Raw genomic sequence first — 14,166 nt, 5'->3', positions numbered from 1 at the left:
GAAAACAACGGCCGCTGAGCTTCCGAAGGTATCTCTTGACACAACGTCCACTTTGGCCTTTTGACTTTTACTGACACAAGGGTCATCTCCATAAATCAGTCGGTTAATAGGTACACAGTAGGTGTACAATCCTGGAGCCATTGAGATGATTGTATTTAGTCCAAAAAAAAAATAAAAGACCAACATTGATAAACACACACTTTTATTCTCGCACGTCAATTCAAAAAGACAAAAATGTCACAGCTGCCATAAAACAGTTCATCCTAATGATAAATGTCAGGTTATCACACATTTTGAGGCTGTGATCATTAAGTGAAAATCCCAAAAATGTACACAAATACATTTACATTGTACACAACCAATACACATTGTACAACCTCAATATTCACTGATAATTCCTACAATTTTCACACAACCTGGATCATATTGTGCTGCTTTTTGACCGTAGGAAAGATGAACAGCACCGTTTTGACCTCAACTCAAGGCCAAGCCTGAGCGGCAGCCACGAACTCACCAGTTCACTCGGTGCAGTTACGATCGGCCTTGTTGCCCGAGGTCGGCGGGGTGGGACTTGATCTGTTTTAAGAGCTTTAAACTGAGATTACAGTAATTCTCTGGACACTTGTACTGTTGGCACGCAGCCTACAAGAAGAAAACACCAACATTTCCTGTTTTTACACTGAACGAGGAGCACAAACTCACGCAATTGTAGCTCTTAATTTACCTAAAACAAATGTGATGAAAAAGGTGAATCCGTTGGCTTGTACATTTGTGACACTTTGTTAGATATTCGGCAGTTAGCGCCAATGAGTTGACATGTAATAGTGTATCATGCCAAGGCTATGGCAACATCAAAATGTAGGCACCGAAGAAAATATATTTTACTGTAGCCCAAAAATGTTCATTTGAAAGAAAAAGTCCTTAATCCAGGTTTTATGACGGGTAAAAAAAAATAAAAATAATTGTCTTTACAGTATGGGACAATGCTGACCACAAAAATTGTAGACAAAGTCCAATAAATCAGGTTCCTGAAGCCTTCTGTTAACTATGCCGTGACCTTTCCCCGGCTGCACTACTACAACCTCCCCTTCAAGTGTTGGCTCTATCAGCGGGTGCACTTTGTTATCCATCATCCTAAAGTCACTAACACTAACACCGGGCAGCTTGCCGTTCCTCTCCGCCCAAATTTTGGTGTCCTCCGAGTTGTCCTTCGCCTCGGTGACGCTGTCGCTGGCGCTGCTGTTGCTCACCGCGCTCGGCTCGTCCTCGCATACGTCCGAGTCGCTAGCGTGGGGCAAAGAGAAGTAGGTGCACTTTTCAGAAATCGACTTCGCCTGCTTTTCCAGTTCCGACTTTGCGCTGAAGAGAGAAAACGGAGTGTTCTCCTCTGTGTCCTTCAACATGCCTTCGCCTTCAGGAGTGTTTGTAAAGATTTTGTTTATTCCAATCGGATCTGAGACTGACTTTCGGATCAGCATGTTCTCCCTGAAGACCCATCGTCCGCTGTCGATAGGAACGCTGTCCCCGGGTCCGACCTGTGCGTTGAAAGCAATGCATCTCGTGGCTTCGGTTAAAGTGTCCAGCGCGTGAGTGGAATTGAAGTACGATAATTCAGACAGCGCTTTGGCTCGAGCTGCGTTGAAGGGAGAGAAAATGCTCGAGGGCTCTTTCTTTTTCTGCTTCGGCTCGGACGGCGGCCCCTCGAGCGCTTCCTCGTCGGGATCGGCGTCGGCATCCTTCTTGCCGTAAAGCCTATCGATTGTTCTCCTCACGAAGCCTTTCGTGATGTTTTTCCGTGCTGTATCCTCTTCTCCACTGGAGGGCTCACTTGAAGTCTGAGACTCGTAGCCACCGCTAACTGAGGTCTCGGCCCTGACCGCGGACGGGTTGGTGACGTTTGGGTTCGGGAAACATCTCTGCTGGACGTCTGTGGCGCTCTTGGCCAAGAACATTTCCCTGATGGATTTGACCCTGTTGGGCTCAGGCTCTGTGGTTATACCGCCGCTGCAGTCGTAGCTGAAGGACAACGACGACTGAGGAGCCGATCGGGTGCAGAGATCCAACTGAGACGTGGGCGCCTCGGCGGACGAATCCTCCGGCTCAAGAGGGTTGTTCTTGTGCGAGAGACGTCTCGCGGTTGAACTTTTTATTTTCTGGGCGTCAGCAACTTGCTTTTCCAGGAGAATTACTCTCTCTGCAACTGATTGGGATACTATTTTCTGAGATTGATGCTTGAGCTTTTCCACAGCCATTTCACATTGTGTCACTTCAGACTTTTCAAGGGTCTCCTGATATTGTGTTCGGCTTTCTTTGAGATATCTTTCCACGTTGACTTTTTCGTCCACTGAACTGGACTTTTTCTCATAGCAGCTTAAGTTTTCCTGAACTGAACTGCTGATTTGTTCATCTCCAACCTTTGATTGCTCTTCGACTACATGTTCTCCAGAGCTGCTGTGGCCATTCCCACTATCAACATCTGCATTAAATCTATAACCTTTTGATAAACCGTCAGGCTTTATCAACCTGCTGTTGTCTTTTTTTGTATATGAATCCTGATTTCCTGTGCTTAGGTCGCTGCTTATAGTAATCTGAGTTTTCGTCTTCTCACAAATGTGCGTTTTGCCCTCATCCCCTGAGGTAACCTCGTCTTCCTCTGACACTTCAATCAAAGTCGTCAAATCTTTACATTTTTCCGTTTGCTTTGCGTCATGTGAAAGAACGTGAAGGTGTTCCTCCTCTTGCTCTTCCTCAAGGCCAGACGAACTTTCCTCAACAATAACCTGCAATCTTGAGCAATCTTCAGAGGAAGATTGCTCAACCTTGTCTGAGTCCCCTGTGCTTTCGTCAACACTGTCGCTCAGCCCCATACTGAATGTCACCCTCTGCTGTTCCTTATCTACGTTGGACACGCGTACAGGAGAAGACAGGTCGACTTTGCTGCTCAGATCGTTAAATTCGATCTCTGGTTGCTCTTCCTCTGACAAAAACTGATCTGGGCTCGATAAGCTTTCCTTCCCTCCTGCTGTCAGTTCCGCGTAGAAGTTGGAGCTGGGTTGCTTCTCCTCTTCCTCCTCTGAGTGACTTTCAGGGTTGGACGAGGCTTCCACTTCACTACTCTCCTGTTTTATCTCCTCACATGCAACTTCCGATTCCTCCTCTTCTGAACTGGGCCGCCGGCCTGCTTCTGAACTGGACACACTTTGCTCAGAGCTCTCTTTTTCCTCTAAATCTTCATTGGCACTTGACGTTCTCTGTCCTTCCTCGTCTGAACCTGACTCTTCAGAAGGGGTCAACTCATTCTCAGGGATACTCATGCTGCCCTCGCTTTGCGTCTGAAGCTGCCCGCACTCCATGTCTTTTTCCTCTGTCTTGAAACTGCATTTTTCAATAATTTTCTCGCTGCTGACTGCCCGATTGATGTTTGCCCTTTCCTCACTTAATTTGTCGTCATCGTGGCCCTGCTGCTCTTCCTGACTGTCTTCATGTACGGCATCGCTACAAGACTGCAAGTCCTGGCCGCTCTCTTGTACACACGATGTTGTACCGTAAGGCTGCCTCTCTTCAGGAATCTCAGCTGGTGGACATTTGGTCGCGCCATTCTGCCCATGCTGATCGTCATTGTCTTTGGCTGTCTGGCCAGGTGGTTTGTGCTTTGCTGTCTTCGTTATCAGGTAACTACTGTCCATCACAGATTGTTTCGGCTGGTTAATGTCTGTGAATTGTTTAATGATGGACCTCACGTCAGCATTAGCTTTCTCATTCTGAGTGACATCGCAGACACCTTCCGTGGAGAGATGACTTGCATCTTCATCGCTGATTTCTTTTGGTGACAGTTCGGCTCTTTCAATAATCCTGGCAGACATCTTCTCCTCATCATCACTTTCACTTTTTGTGCCCACTGAAAAAGAAGCAATTTCCTCCTTGAGCTTCTCGGGTATGTAAAGGTTATCCATGAGCTCATTAATGAAATTTTCTTCGCTGTCATAGGATTGTTCAGGACTGGTCATGAGTTCGTGCTCTGAACAGTTTGGCGTTGAGCTGCGACTTCTGCATCTGTCACCGAGTTCCTGAAAGCCCTTCCAACTGTGCAGGAGCTGCTTTGAGGCTGATTGCTGTAAAGACAACAAACTAGCTTTCAGTTTGTGGGCATCCTCGATGCTGGCAATTTCAATTAGAGAATTGATCATTTTTAAAGCCTCTGCACAGCTGACACTGTTTGCGTTCAGCTCATTTATATTTAGGTTAGTCATGTCTTCCTTTAGAGTCATGATGGACAGGAAAGCAAGAAGAGCTTTAGATGAGGAGCCAAACGTAGAGGCCACATGAGAGGAGAAGTCGGGCAAGCTGTTGGACTTTTCCAGACATGACGGCCGTTTGTTCTGAGTGATTTGTCGAATTGACTTGATTGAGTAGCAAATCTTCTCAAGGACAGGTTTCATGTTCGGCTGGTTTGCGATGTTTAATGGCTGTGGTATTATTTGCATGTCTGTCATGGATGTCTCTTGATCCGTTGTTATAAGGTCAGCATTATGATCATCTTCCAGTGGCATGGGAGTGCCACATGTCAATGTTTTATCCACTTCAGCTGCTGGTTCCACTGACTGTGAGGTTTGGTGACTTTTCCTTGGGGATGGTGATTTCCTTTGTGCACTATTTGTTGGCTCCGATGGGTTGTCTGAGGAGAGATTTCTGGAGAGCAGCTTTCTATTTGACTTGTGTTTGACAGGTGGTGACACTATGTCCAGAGACTGAGAATATGGAGAGAGTCTCTTTTGCATTTTTGATTCATAAAGCTTCTGCTTTCTCTCAGGAGAGGGGCTCGGTGTTGCATTTCTTTTTACTCCAATATTTGGTGACATTGTTTTTTCCTGAGGGTGGCGATGTAGTAATGATAATTTTGGAGAGTTGTTTGGAAGTTCAAAAGATTTCTTGTTTTGGAATTTCCTCTCTGGAGAGGGACTGCTTTTTAATTTAGCTTTTTTCACCAAGACTTTGGGTGAAGATTTTTCTTTTTGAGCTAAAAGTGGTGTTTGAGTTGTTTTTGTCTCTTTAAATGAGAAACTGGTTGGCATTGAAGCATCACCTGATAAAATGCTGTCTGAAGACATTCTGTCTTCAGATGTTAAACTAGCAGGGGACACAGAAGTACAACATATCGGTATGCTCATCGAATCTATGATTGGTTGCTGTGTCTCCTCTGGTGGTGCTTTGATTGTTTGCTGTGTCTCCTCTGGTGGTGCTTTGATTGTTTGCTGTGTCTCCTCTGGTGATGCTTTGATTGTTTGCCGTGTCTCCTCTGGTGATGCTTTGATTGGTTGCTGTGTCTCTGTTGAACAGACGCCGTTTGGTGACACATCATCACCCACAGTGTTGATGGGGGTAGATTCTGTGGCCGTCTCTGAAGTGGCATCACTACTTAAAGTATATTTATCGAGACAAGCCTTTCTGAGAAACATTTTCCTTTCAAAAGACAGATTACTGACCAAAGGGGCCCTTTTATTAGATGGAGTTCTTTGTAACGGTGCTTCCCTCAGCGTGGAAGGAATGTCAGTCTCAACTGATGTTGTTATTTCCGTTGTGTCGTCGATAGGTGATATGACCGTGTCAGATGTGGGACTGATAGCTAATAAATGATCATCTGTTCTTTCACTGCTCTGTGATGAGAGCCTGTACAATGCGCTGCTGGCCACTGACGATACGTCTTCCACGCAATAGTCAGTGTTTGATAGCTCTGTAATTTCAGCAGGTGGTGGTGGTGATGGGGGTGGTGGTAGCTCCATTGAAAAAGTATTGGAAGGTGTTGCATCTTGAAGTGAGATTTTGACTGGATTGGTTTTATTTTCCACTTCACCGCTTAATGACGTTAAGGTCTTATTAGTTGGTGAACTTATCTCGGAGACGATACCACTCGAGAGAGATAAGCTCTTGCGATTCTCTGCATTTGTAGTGTTCGTATGATTATGAACACTTTGCTGACTGGCTGTAGTTCTCGCCACTGATGGACATGTTGATTTGTTTTCCAAAGACTGGACTCTCAGCTTGACAGATGTTCCCAGCGAACTCCCCGAAGGTGGTTCAGAAGTTTGACATGTTTGTACTTCTGACGTCTCCCCCAAACACTTTACGTCTTCTGCTACAGTGATCTCCGCACGCTTATTTTCAGACTTTCCACACCCACCATTTGTTGTTTGGGGGCTGAGATGGGCTTTCTCCAGCCAGTTCTCGACATACTCGTTAGTAACAGAGCTGGAGGAGTTAAAAGCAGGCAGTGACATGCTTTCACTGATATCATAGGACTCGTTTCCGCTCTTTTCATCCATGTGCATTGATGTCTCCCGTGTTGGTGTTCCTTGTCGATGGCTTACTGCCGTGCTGCTTATTTCAGAAGAAATATTCTCGCTTGTGTTTTCTTTCAGTGCTGATCGTGTGTTTGGGTCAGTGACCGTCATTTCATCCGACACTTTTGAGCTCTTTGTTGTAACATCTCCGTCCCCATTTTCTGTTGGTCTCTTTTTAAGCTTTTTCTTACTTTTTGCTGATTTGAGTTTATTTCCATAAATTTTCTTAATGTACCCAGCACTGGAGAACGGTTTTACTTTCTTGTGTGTATCTTTTGCTTCTGCAGAGTTTTCTTTTTTTCTTTTTGTTGGTGTCAAAAGCCGCCGAACATGTTTGTTGATCACTTTTGGTTTCGAGGATACCCTCTTATCTTTACTGCCCTCTCTTTGTTGGTGCTTGACTTGGCCTTTTGTGGGCATTTTGAATTGTTGCTGTCTATTTGTTGCTTGAATTGCACCAGTCTTCAGTGAATGCAAATTAAAATCTGATGTTACGGACATGCTCTCAGCCCTCCACATACTAATAGATTCTGAGGCAGTCGAGGGCCTCCAGAGCTCAGGTTCAAAGTCAATATTGGAGAAGAGATGTCCAGTTTCTGAAGTAGCTGGCCTACTATAAGACATACCACGTGCAAAAACATTCGCAAGGAAATTGTCCTGGAAAGTCTGCTGTTCGTATATATGCAAGACATTTTCAGTGACCTCCTCGCCACTGGATTCAGTCTGCAGGATTTCAGACATTCCTGCTGATTTGAATGAAGAGACATTTTGACTGTTGACATCAAAAGAGCCAAGTCTCCTTGGTTTGGGTATTGGTTTAGAGCTGCTCTGCTTGATCATGCAGTACTGCTCTGTCATTGTTTCATTTTCTGTCTGTTCTATGTAAGCGTAAGAGCCAACCATTCCTTCCTGAATCCCATCTGCCGTCATTGATCTAATGCTCTCAACCGAGGTTTGTTTTTTGCTAACTTGTTCGTATCCTGGGGTAGGCGGTCTCCGAGGGTACGCCACGTGTGATTGGTCTTTTATATCCTCCTCTTCAGCACTACTCTCAGTGAGAGCCCCATTGCCCAGCGATGGTGGGTCATCGTCACTGTCGTCTTTAGTTTTGTCCTTGTTGATGGTGTCAATGGAAGAAACAGGACTTTGTAAATCCGGTGAGTTCTGCTGCGGTGAACAGATCTGGATCTGCTCTGCATCAGGCTCCGGTAAACGGGTCGAGGTAAGCTGATTGGCTACACTTGAGCGAGACAGGGTGGTCGTCCAATGGATGGTTTCCTCTTCCTTGACCGTCAACCGCACCCTCATCTCCACTGTCATGCTGCCGTCATGATTCACCCGAAAGGACTTCTCAATGTCGTCCTGATTGGGCGAGCAGTCCTGCCTTTCAGCTCCATCGCAGGTGTCACCTTCCGTCTCTGCGACCGACTCCAGTCTGTGGTTCGACTCCAACTCGGCAGAGTTTGTGGGGTGACTGGGCATGTCACATGAACGCTTCGCGATGGTGTCGTGAATCTGATGAACTATGTACCTCTCAGACGATTGGGAAAAATTCCTTAAACGGGAAGAATACGATAGCGGCCTCTTTTTACCTTTTCAGTCGGTCAAAAGAGCCAATCGGGTACAAAAAAAAAGGTAAAAAAAAGAAGTAAAAATGTCCAAGGATTTCACGCGAGGATTGAAGAGGATAGGTGGTAGTTTGAAGACGATGCCCAAGAAGAATGAGGGCAGAAGAAAGAGGGAGAGAGAAAAGTTAGAAAGATAGTGCAAGTATTAGCTGCTCATCAAGAACAATATCTAGCTGCCCTGCACACAGCGTATGTAGGTCATCTCCAGTATTATGTACAATGTTATCGCCTCAGCACTTTCCCAAGCTTTATCCCATGAGGGCAGGTAGATTACTGCAGATGCTTTGTATATGACGTACCAATGAAGGCTGACACCATTTTTTTAAATTGTTTTTTTTTTATCAACGAAGTTAAGACATTGTGATTGGCTAAAGGTATTTTGAAAATCTAGATTTGTACATCAACTTACGATTCAAAGTCTTTTGCCTTCTGAGACCCGTTCGGTTGCTATGCTGCCACGTCGAAGGTGGCGATTTCCATGCTCTGTAGATTGCAGGCCTGAAAGGCTCCCTGCCTACAGCCACCACAGTCCCAGAGCACAATATCAAACCTGGAAGACCATCAACCTGCAGCACACAGAAAATAAAGAAATCTGTCCCGTTTATAAAGTGCCACAGTTAACATTTCAATAAAAAGCTTGTTATTATTATTAAAACTTGATTCTAATAATCGGTTTAAAAATTCTAAACTACGAGCATGTATGTGTATGACAGGTGTAAATTAAATGTACGATTTCTTAGAATGGCATTGTGTGATACTAGGAGGCTCTGAGTTTATAATAGAACGTTGATCTCGAGCCTTGCAGTGCTGTATCACAGAAGGCCTTTCTGGGTATTCGGGTGAGTTGCCAAAGAAGCTTAGCACTTTCTCTCCTCACGAGATGGGTTATTCCATGTCAGGTTTGAGTCGGTCCTTCGTAGATCGATAATAATTCTTTGCATTTGGCGTAAGAGTTTTGTGAATACTCAGGTGTTGTTTCTAAAAAGTTTTCGGCCTATAATGTACGTAAAATCCTTTTCCTGGAATGAGTTGCATTGTTTCTGTTGTGCTGTCAGAAGAGAATACTTACACGTCTGCCATCAGTGGTGTGTAATTTCACCACATGGAACTGCATCAGCTCTGAGATATATTCCCGGATGGACTCATAACTGGGTGTATTCTTCTTGTGAAGCACCACAGTGTGTTTTACAGTCGGGTCTCCATTGCGAAAAACCAGTAACCTCTTCGGTGTGCGCATAAGCCCTCGCTCCAGCCTGGCCTGCTGCTCAGTCCGACGACGAGAACTGAGTGGTCTGGCGTGGTACCAGGGCGGCAGCTTCTTCCTGGCCAAGGCCAGGTTTATAGGTTTTACCTTTCGGCTGTCGGAGCAGATGTAGGATTTTCCATCCTCAAGTTCATCCAACGTGTTGATTGCGTGAACTCCCCGAGGAGTTGTGATGTTCCTCACTCCAAACGGCAAAGGAACCTTTTTAGAGAGACTGTCCAGGAGCGTGTCAAAGGTTTTAAAGGTCCGGTTATTGATGACCAGAAGCAGACCGTTGAACTGGGGATCTCCACTTTTGTAGAAGCAGACCCGCTTTGACAGGATGGGGTCGATGACACTTGGGTAGCGTGAGGTGCCAACGGTGTGGGCACTCCCTGACGACTGGTCAGGGGGGATCCTCCGAAGCCCCGTCTCATTCATCGTCACTGATTGGCTGCAAGGGTAGAGATGGAGGAAAAAAAAAATAAGCTTAGACGTTTAGCAAAAATAAGGAGGTTTCCTCTTTTGTCTCGTTTTGTTGTTTCTGCTTGCTAGCCGTCTTTTGATTTCATGAATCGTCTCTGCCATATCGCTCTCCTTCACTACTCATACTGATTGATCCTATTTTGAGGGGTTCTTAACTGAGTTGTATCTGGTAGTTCTCGTTGATCTGAAGCAACTTCTGCTGCTGTTTTTTGTGATTTCACACGATTGTTGGGTCAAATCCGCTGCCAGTAAGCCTGGGTCTGCTTTTTGCACCTTATTTTCTCAAACACAAGTCATCCTTTTTTCTTTCTTTTTTTTTTTACTTTTTGGTTGATCTGTCAAAGTGGCCTTCTTTGGACAAACGGACAACACTTGGCCTTTTGTCACCTCACTTCTCTTTTTTTTTGTTTGGTTGCTTTTAATTTACCAGTTACAAGGAGATTTATTATAGGTGTGGTCAATTAGTTGACACAGCAGAGCCCGAGACAGAGTGACCACAGGTGTAGTTCAGCATGTTAATGATGGACGCGCTACATTAAATTTGACTATCAGAACTTCAAATGCTCTGTCACAGCCAGATTCCTTTATTTAAGTAGAAAGTATTTGGTTCACTGTGATAAATCTATGTTTCTGTGGATTAAATACCAGTTTGTGCGGGATTACTTCAGGAATCCCGTTGATATTTGCAGGTAGATTGTTTTGTCCAAATACTTTTGGAGGGCAATGTATAATGTACAACTCTGTGGTGAAAAGAACTTTGTCTCACTTGACTTTTGAAAACTGTAACACCTTGTTTAGAAGGTCATGATGTGTTTACATCTGAGGTGACGCAATGCAAACATATGTTGTTTACTGTTGTCAGACTACAGTTGTCAGGCAACACGAACTCGCTTCTGGGAAACTGGTCAGGTGGTTAGTATCTACAATTATTCAATTAGCTGGGTTTTAACAACACTGCAAGGCCCAACAAATGGTAGCGAAATGTTTGGCAGATAATCCTCTTTGATCATTATTTCTTTTGGTGCATACTATAAGGGTATTTTATCCTTTTAACAATTTTATACCCAAGTTTACATTTTTTATTTGAAACACTGTATCATATTATATAAGTAACTTATCCCTCAAAATATTGTAAATCAATCAACAAAAAACCTTGAATTGCTAAATTATTGTGGATTTCACATGAAAAGTTTGTCTTGTGACAAAATGTATTGTTTGCTAAAATTTCCAATATTTTGTTAATTTGATAAAAGGCTTTTTTTTTCTTTTTTTTTTTAAGTTGATAGTGTAGTTAGTAGTATTAGCAGTATTAATATCATAATTCAACAAATCATTAAAAAAAAATTCACATTCTCAAGATCAACTATTTGTAGTAATTCATGGTAGAAAAATGGCATTTCAAACAGTGCAACTGTAATACACAGAGGACATTACACCTGGACGTAGTAAACAAGTTCAAAACAAAACTTAGCCGGCAAACAAACACACAACTGCAGGATTTCAAAGGGAACTCACCTTCGTTGGCATCACAACGAGTCCCAAATGTTTTTAAAGGATCCATGAAATTCCACGGTCTACATCACGACTGCTATTGAACCAACCGCACGGTAACGGTGTATTTCGGGAGACCGCATCGTGGTTAATTTGCTTAATCTTTGTTCAGCGTTAATCTCGGTTGCAAGTGCACAGCTTGGAAATCCTCTTGAGAAAGGTGTGTCACACAGATGCATGTGAAGCTGTCACAGCAGGTGGAAAAAGTGGTCTGAGGATTTCAAATTGTTTATGTTTACATAAGCCACTAACGCATTTTCATGCATGTATCATTTTTTTTTTTTTTTTTTTTTTTACCTTGGTATCCATTGACACCGGAAGGGGGGGGAAATCTGGCAAAAAAAATAAATAAATAAAAAAGTATAACGTATCAAAATTGATAACGTTCAAAACATTTTTGGGTGTTTTTGTACTGGCCTTCTCTAATTTGACACAAGAAAAAAGGATGTGATAAGAGTGCGAAGGGCTTTCTCCACTAGTGGCAAGCAGATGGTGAACTGGTGACCACTTGTAATATTCATGCTGGGTTGTAATCTCATTGAGGCCCTCTTAAAGTAATAAGGATTAAGGAGCTGTCCATTCTCAGGCCCCTCGGAGAAGAGCTTGCCTTTTTAAATGAAAGCTGTTCGAATTCACCAGGCATCCAAATAATGAATAATCGGTGTCTGAGGTTTGTTTTGTCTTTGGGCATTGGCTTTGACCCCGTGTTATCTGGACGCTTGCGCTGCACGACAGTATAAAATAAGAGCGGTAAAAATAACATGGACATTCTTATAATAGCAAACACATAAAGACTTTTTTTAGTCCCTACAAAAATACATGCGGGATGACGTCGTGCTTGTTCTAGAAATACAATTAGGTTTAGAAGGGTGGTGGACTTCAGTAGATTACGTTGAACTGTACTACCGAGGGAGTTAGCCGGTCATGTATATATCCTTAACCACGAACTATCATGTGTTGCATAATAGCTACCAAAACTGGACTGAAGTGAGTCTATTTCTGTAAGTGAATGGGATTAGCGTGCAAGGGATGACTTCATTCCACAGTAAACCAAGTGAAGGAATCAAAGGAATATACAAAAGTACTCAGGTTTCAGCTCAGTATAAAAGGATAAAGTGATGACACTCTTGTCATACTGTTTAGTTTACTGCTGCAAAAAATATCTCAGGTGTGTACGAATTCAGACGATATGTGCTGTAGGAAAGAATTCCTGTTGAGCCTGAGCAGACTGAGTCAGGAATGCCACAGGAGGCTCCGTTGATCCGAGCCCGTGACCTGTTCCCAAAACAACAACGAGCACAAAAATGTGAAAAATCCTTCGAAGGAAGCCGGGAGGGAAGCTGGTGGGGGTGGGGTGGGTGGGTGGGGGGCAATGGAGGAAGCCCTCAGCGTAAACAGGTAGGCCTAGAGCACTGCATGCTCCTCATTCCAGCCCTCCGCTGCAGAGATAAGAGACAAGCAAATGTTGAAACCGAGAGGGGAGAAAGAACAAAAAAACAAGAACGTCTGGTCACACTGATAGAGCGGCGCGGATCCTGCCAAACATACACGAATCAGACTGGAAATAGGCGCGAGCCGAAGCGCCGCGCTCAATGCGGCGTGACAGGTAATAGCAACAAACGTCTGAAGCGCCATTTGTCACATAACCCTTCCACGTCACAGAGTTATAACAAACCAGCTGGTGATATGAATACTGTTGTCCCCCCCCCCCCCCCCCCCCCTTCGCATGATTACACGTGAAATCACACGCCGCCATGACGGAGATATGTCGCCACGTTCCGAGTGTATTGCCACCCCTGCCACGCTCTATTTTTAGGCCCGTGCGCCTATACTGCAACTAATTGGCGCCGAGTTAGATTCAAACCTATGCTGTTAATGGGAAAAAATGTGTGATATGTTTTGGCCCTTCTCCCCTTTCTATATTTGGCCCAGCGTCCTCTGTGCAGCTGCTCCTCCAGATCTGTCTCCCTGTGTTCCCATCAAACACCTCTCTTCGGCCTGCATATATTGTATCGCCTCAATTCAAGCGTCTCCTGCCAGCCGCAGTCAGCTCCTGCTTAAAAGGGCAGAAATACTGTACATTGGTGGCTACATAAAAAAAAAACAAAAAAAAACAATAACAGCGGCTTGCTCTGATGTCGAGCCACGTACATTTGCAGTGCCATTTAAAATAAAAGGGTCAGCTCATTTATTTATTTTTTATTTTTTTAGTCCTTAGAACTGGTTAAAATTCCTACCGCGGCAGCTGTTAGGAATTCAATTAAAAGCGATGCAGCTGCACTGTGACCAAAAAAGTGTTTTAAACATTCACTTCAATTAAAAGTCAGGCAGCTGATCCCGCAAATATGATCACTCTTAAACTTCCCTTGCACTCAAAATCATGCTCTATTCTTCTAAAAAAAAAAAAAAAAATGTGAAAAATGTACAACAATGTTGATAAATTCCATTTTTCCTCTGAGGGGGAAGGGGCCGGGGGCATTTAGCGTGAACTTGGCAGGGGTTGACACAAAAAAATGCCTGCTATTCAAAATTCCATTCAAGTTACACTATGTTACATCTATTTTTTCCCCTCTTAACTTCCAGTGGAATTCCCAGATTTTGAAAGAATCCCTGCCAAACAGGACTCGTAAGGTCACACCGCCGCCCGTCCCCCCTCCCCACCGAAGCCCATCGGGCAGCAGTCAGAGGTCCCCACCCCGTCCATTTTGAGCGCTCCGTATCAGCTGTGCCAAGCTTTTAATCTGCCTGGTGACATCCCAGTGTTTCCTGCATGGGACGGAGGGGGAGATAAGCACGCTCCTCTGTGCGGTAAATCACTCCGCACTCCCACTCGTTCGCTGATATCACCATTATTCAATTAGGCGGCACTCAAAATGACCACCATTCTTGATAATAACAATCAAAAGCTGGCACATTATTT

The 14,166-nt window shown here is 44.1% G+C and overlaps 1 protein-coding gene across 1 annotated transcript; it reads right to left on the bottom strand.

The window, feature by feature from the left end:
* Window positions 1-421: 421 nt before the first annotated feature.
* Window positions 422-9,650, bottom strand: LOC138204247 (oxygen-regulated protein 1-like). Its single transcript, XM_069159370.1, has 4 exons — window positions 9,036-9,650; window positions 8,393-8,532; window positions 7,041-7,869; window positions 422-4,418 (listed from the first exon to the last, which is right to left on the bottom strand). The coding sequence occupies exons 1-4, from the start codon at window positions 9,648-9,650 to the stop codon at window positions 969-971; spliced, it is 5,034 nt and encodes a 1,677-aa protein (XP_069015471.1). The 3' UTR covers window positions 422-968.
* Window positions 9,651-14,166: the final 4,516 nt, after the last annotated feature.

This window comes from Embiotoca jacksoni, unplaced genomic scaffold (assembly GCF_022577435.1).
Source record: "Embiotoca jacksoni isolate LCO1_2020_lvr unplaced genomic scaffold, fEmbJac1.0.p SCAF_25, whole genome shotgun sequence".
Classification (NCBI taxonomy): domain Eukaryota; kingdom Metazoa; phylum Chordata; class Actinopteri; family Embiotocidae; genus Embiotoca; species Embiotoca jacksoni.
Note: the sequence above shows the minus strand (reverse complement) of the source record. Positions and strands in the feature narration are given on the sequence as shown.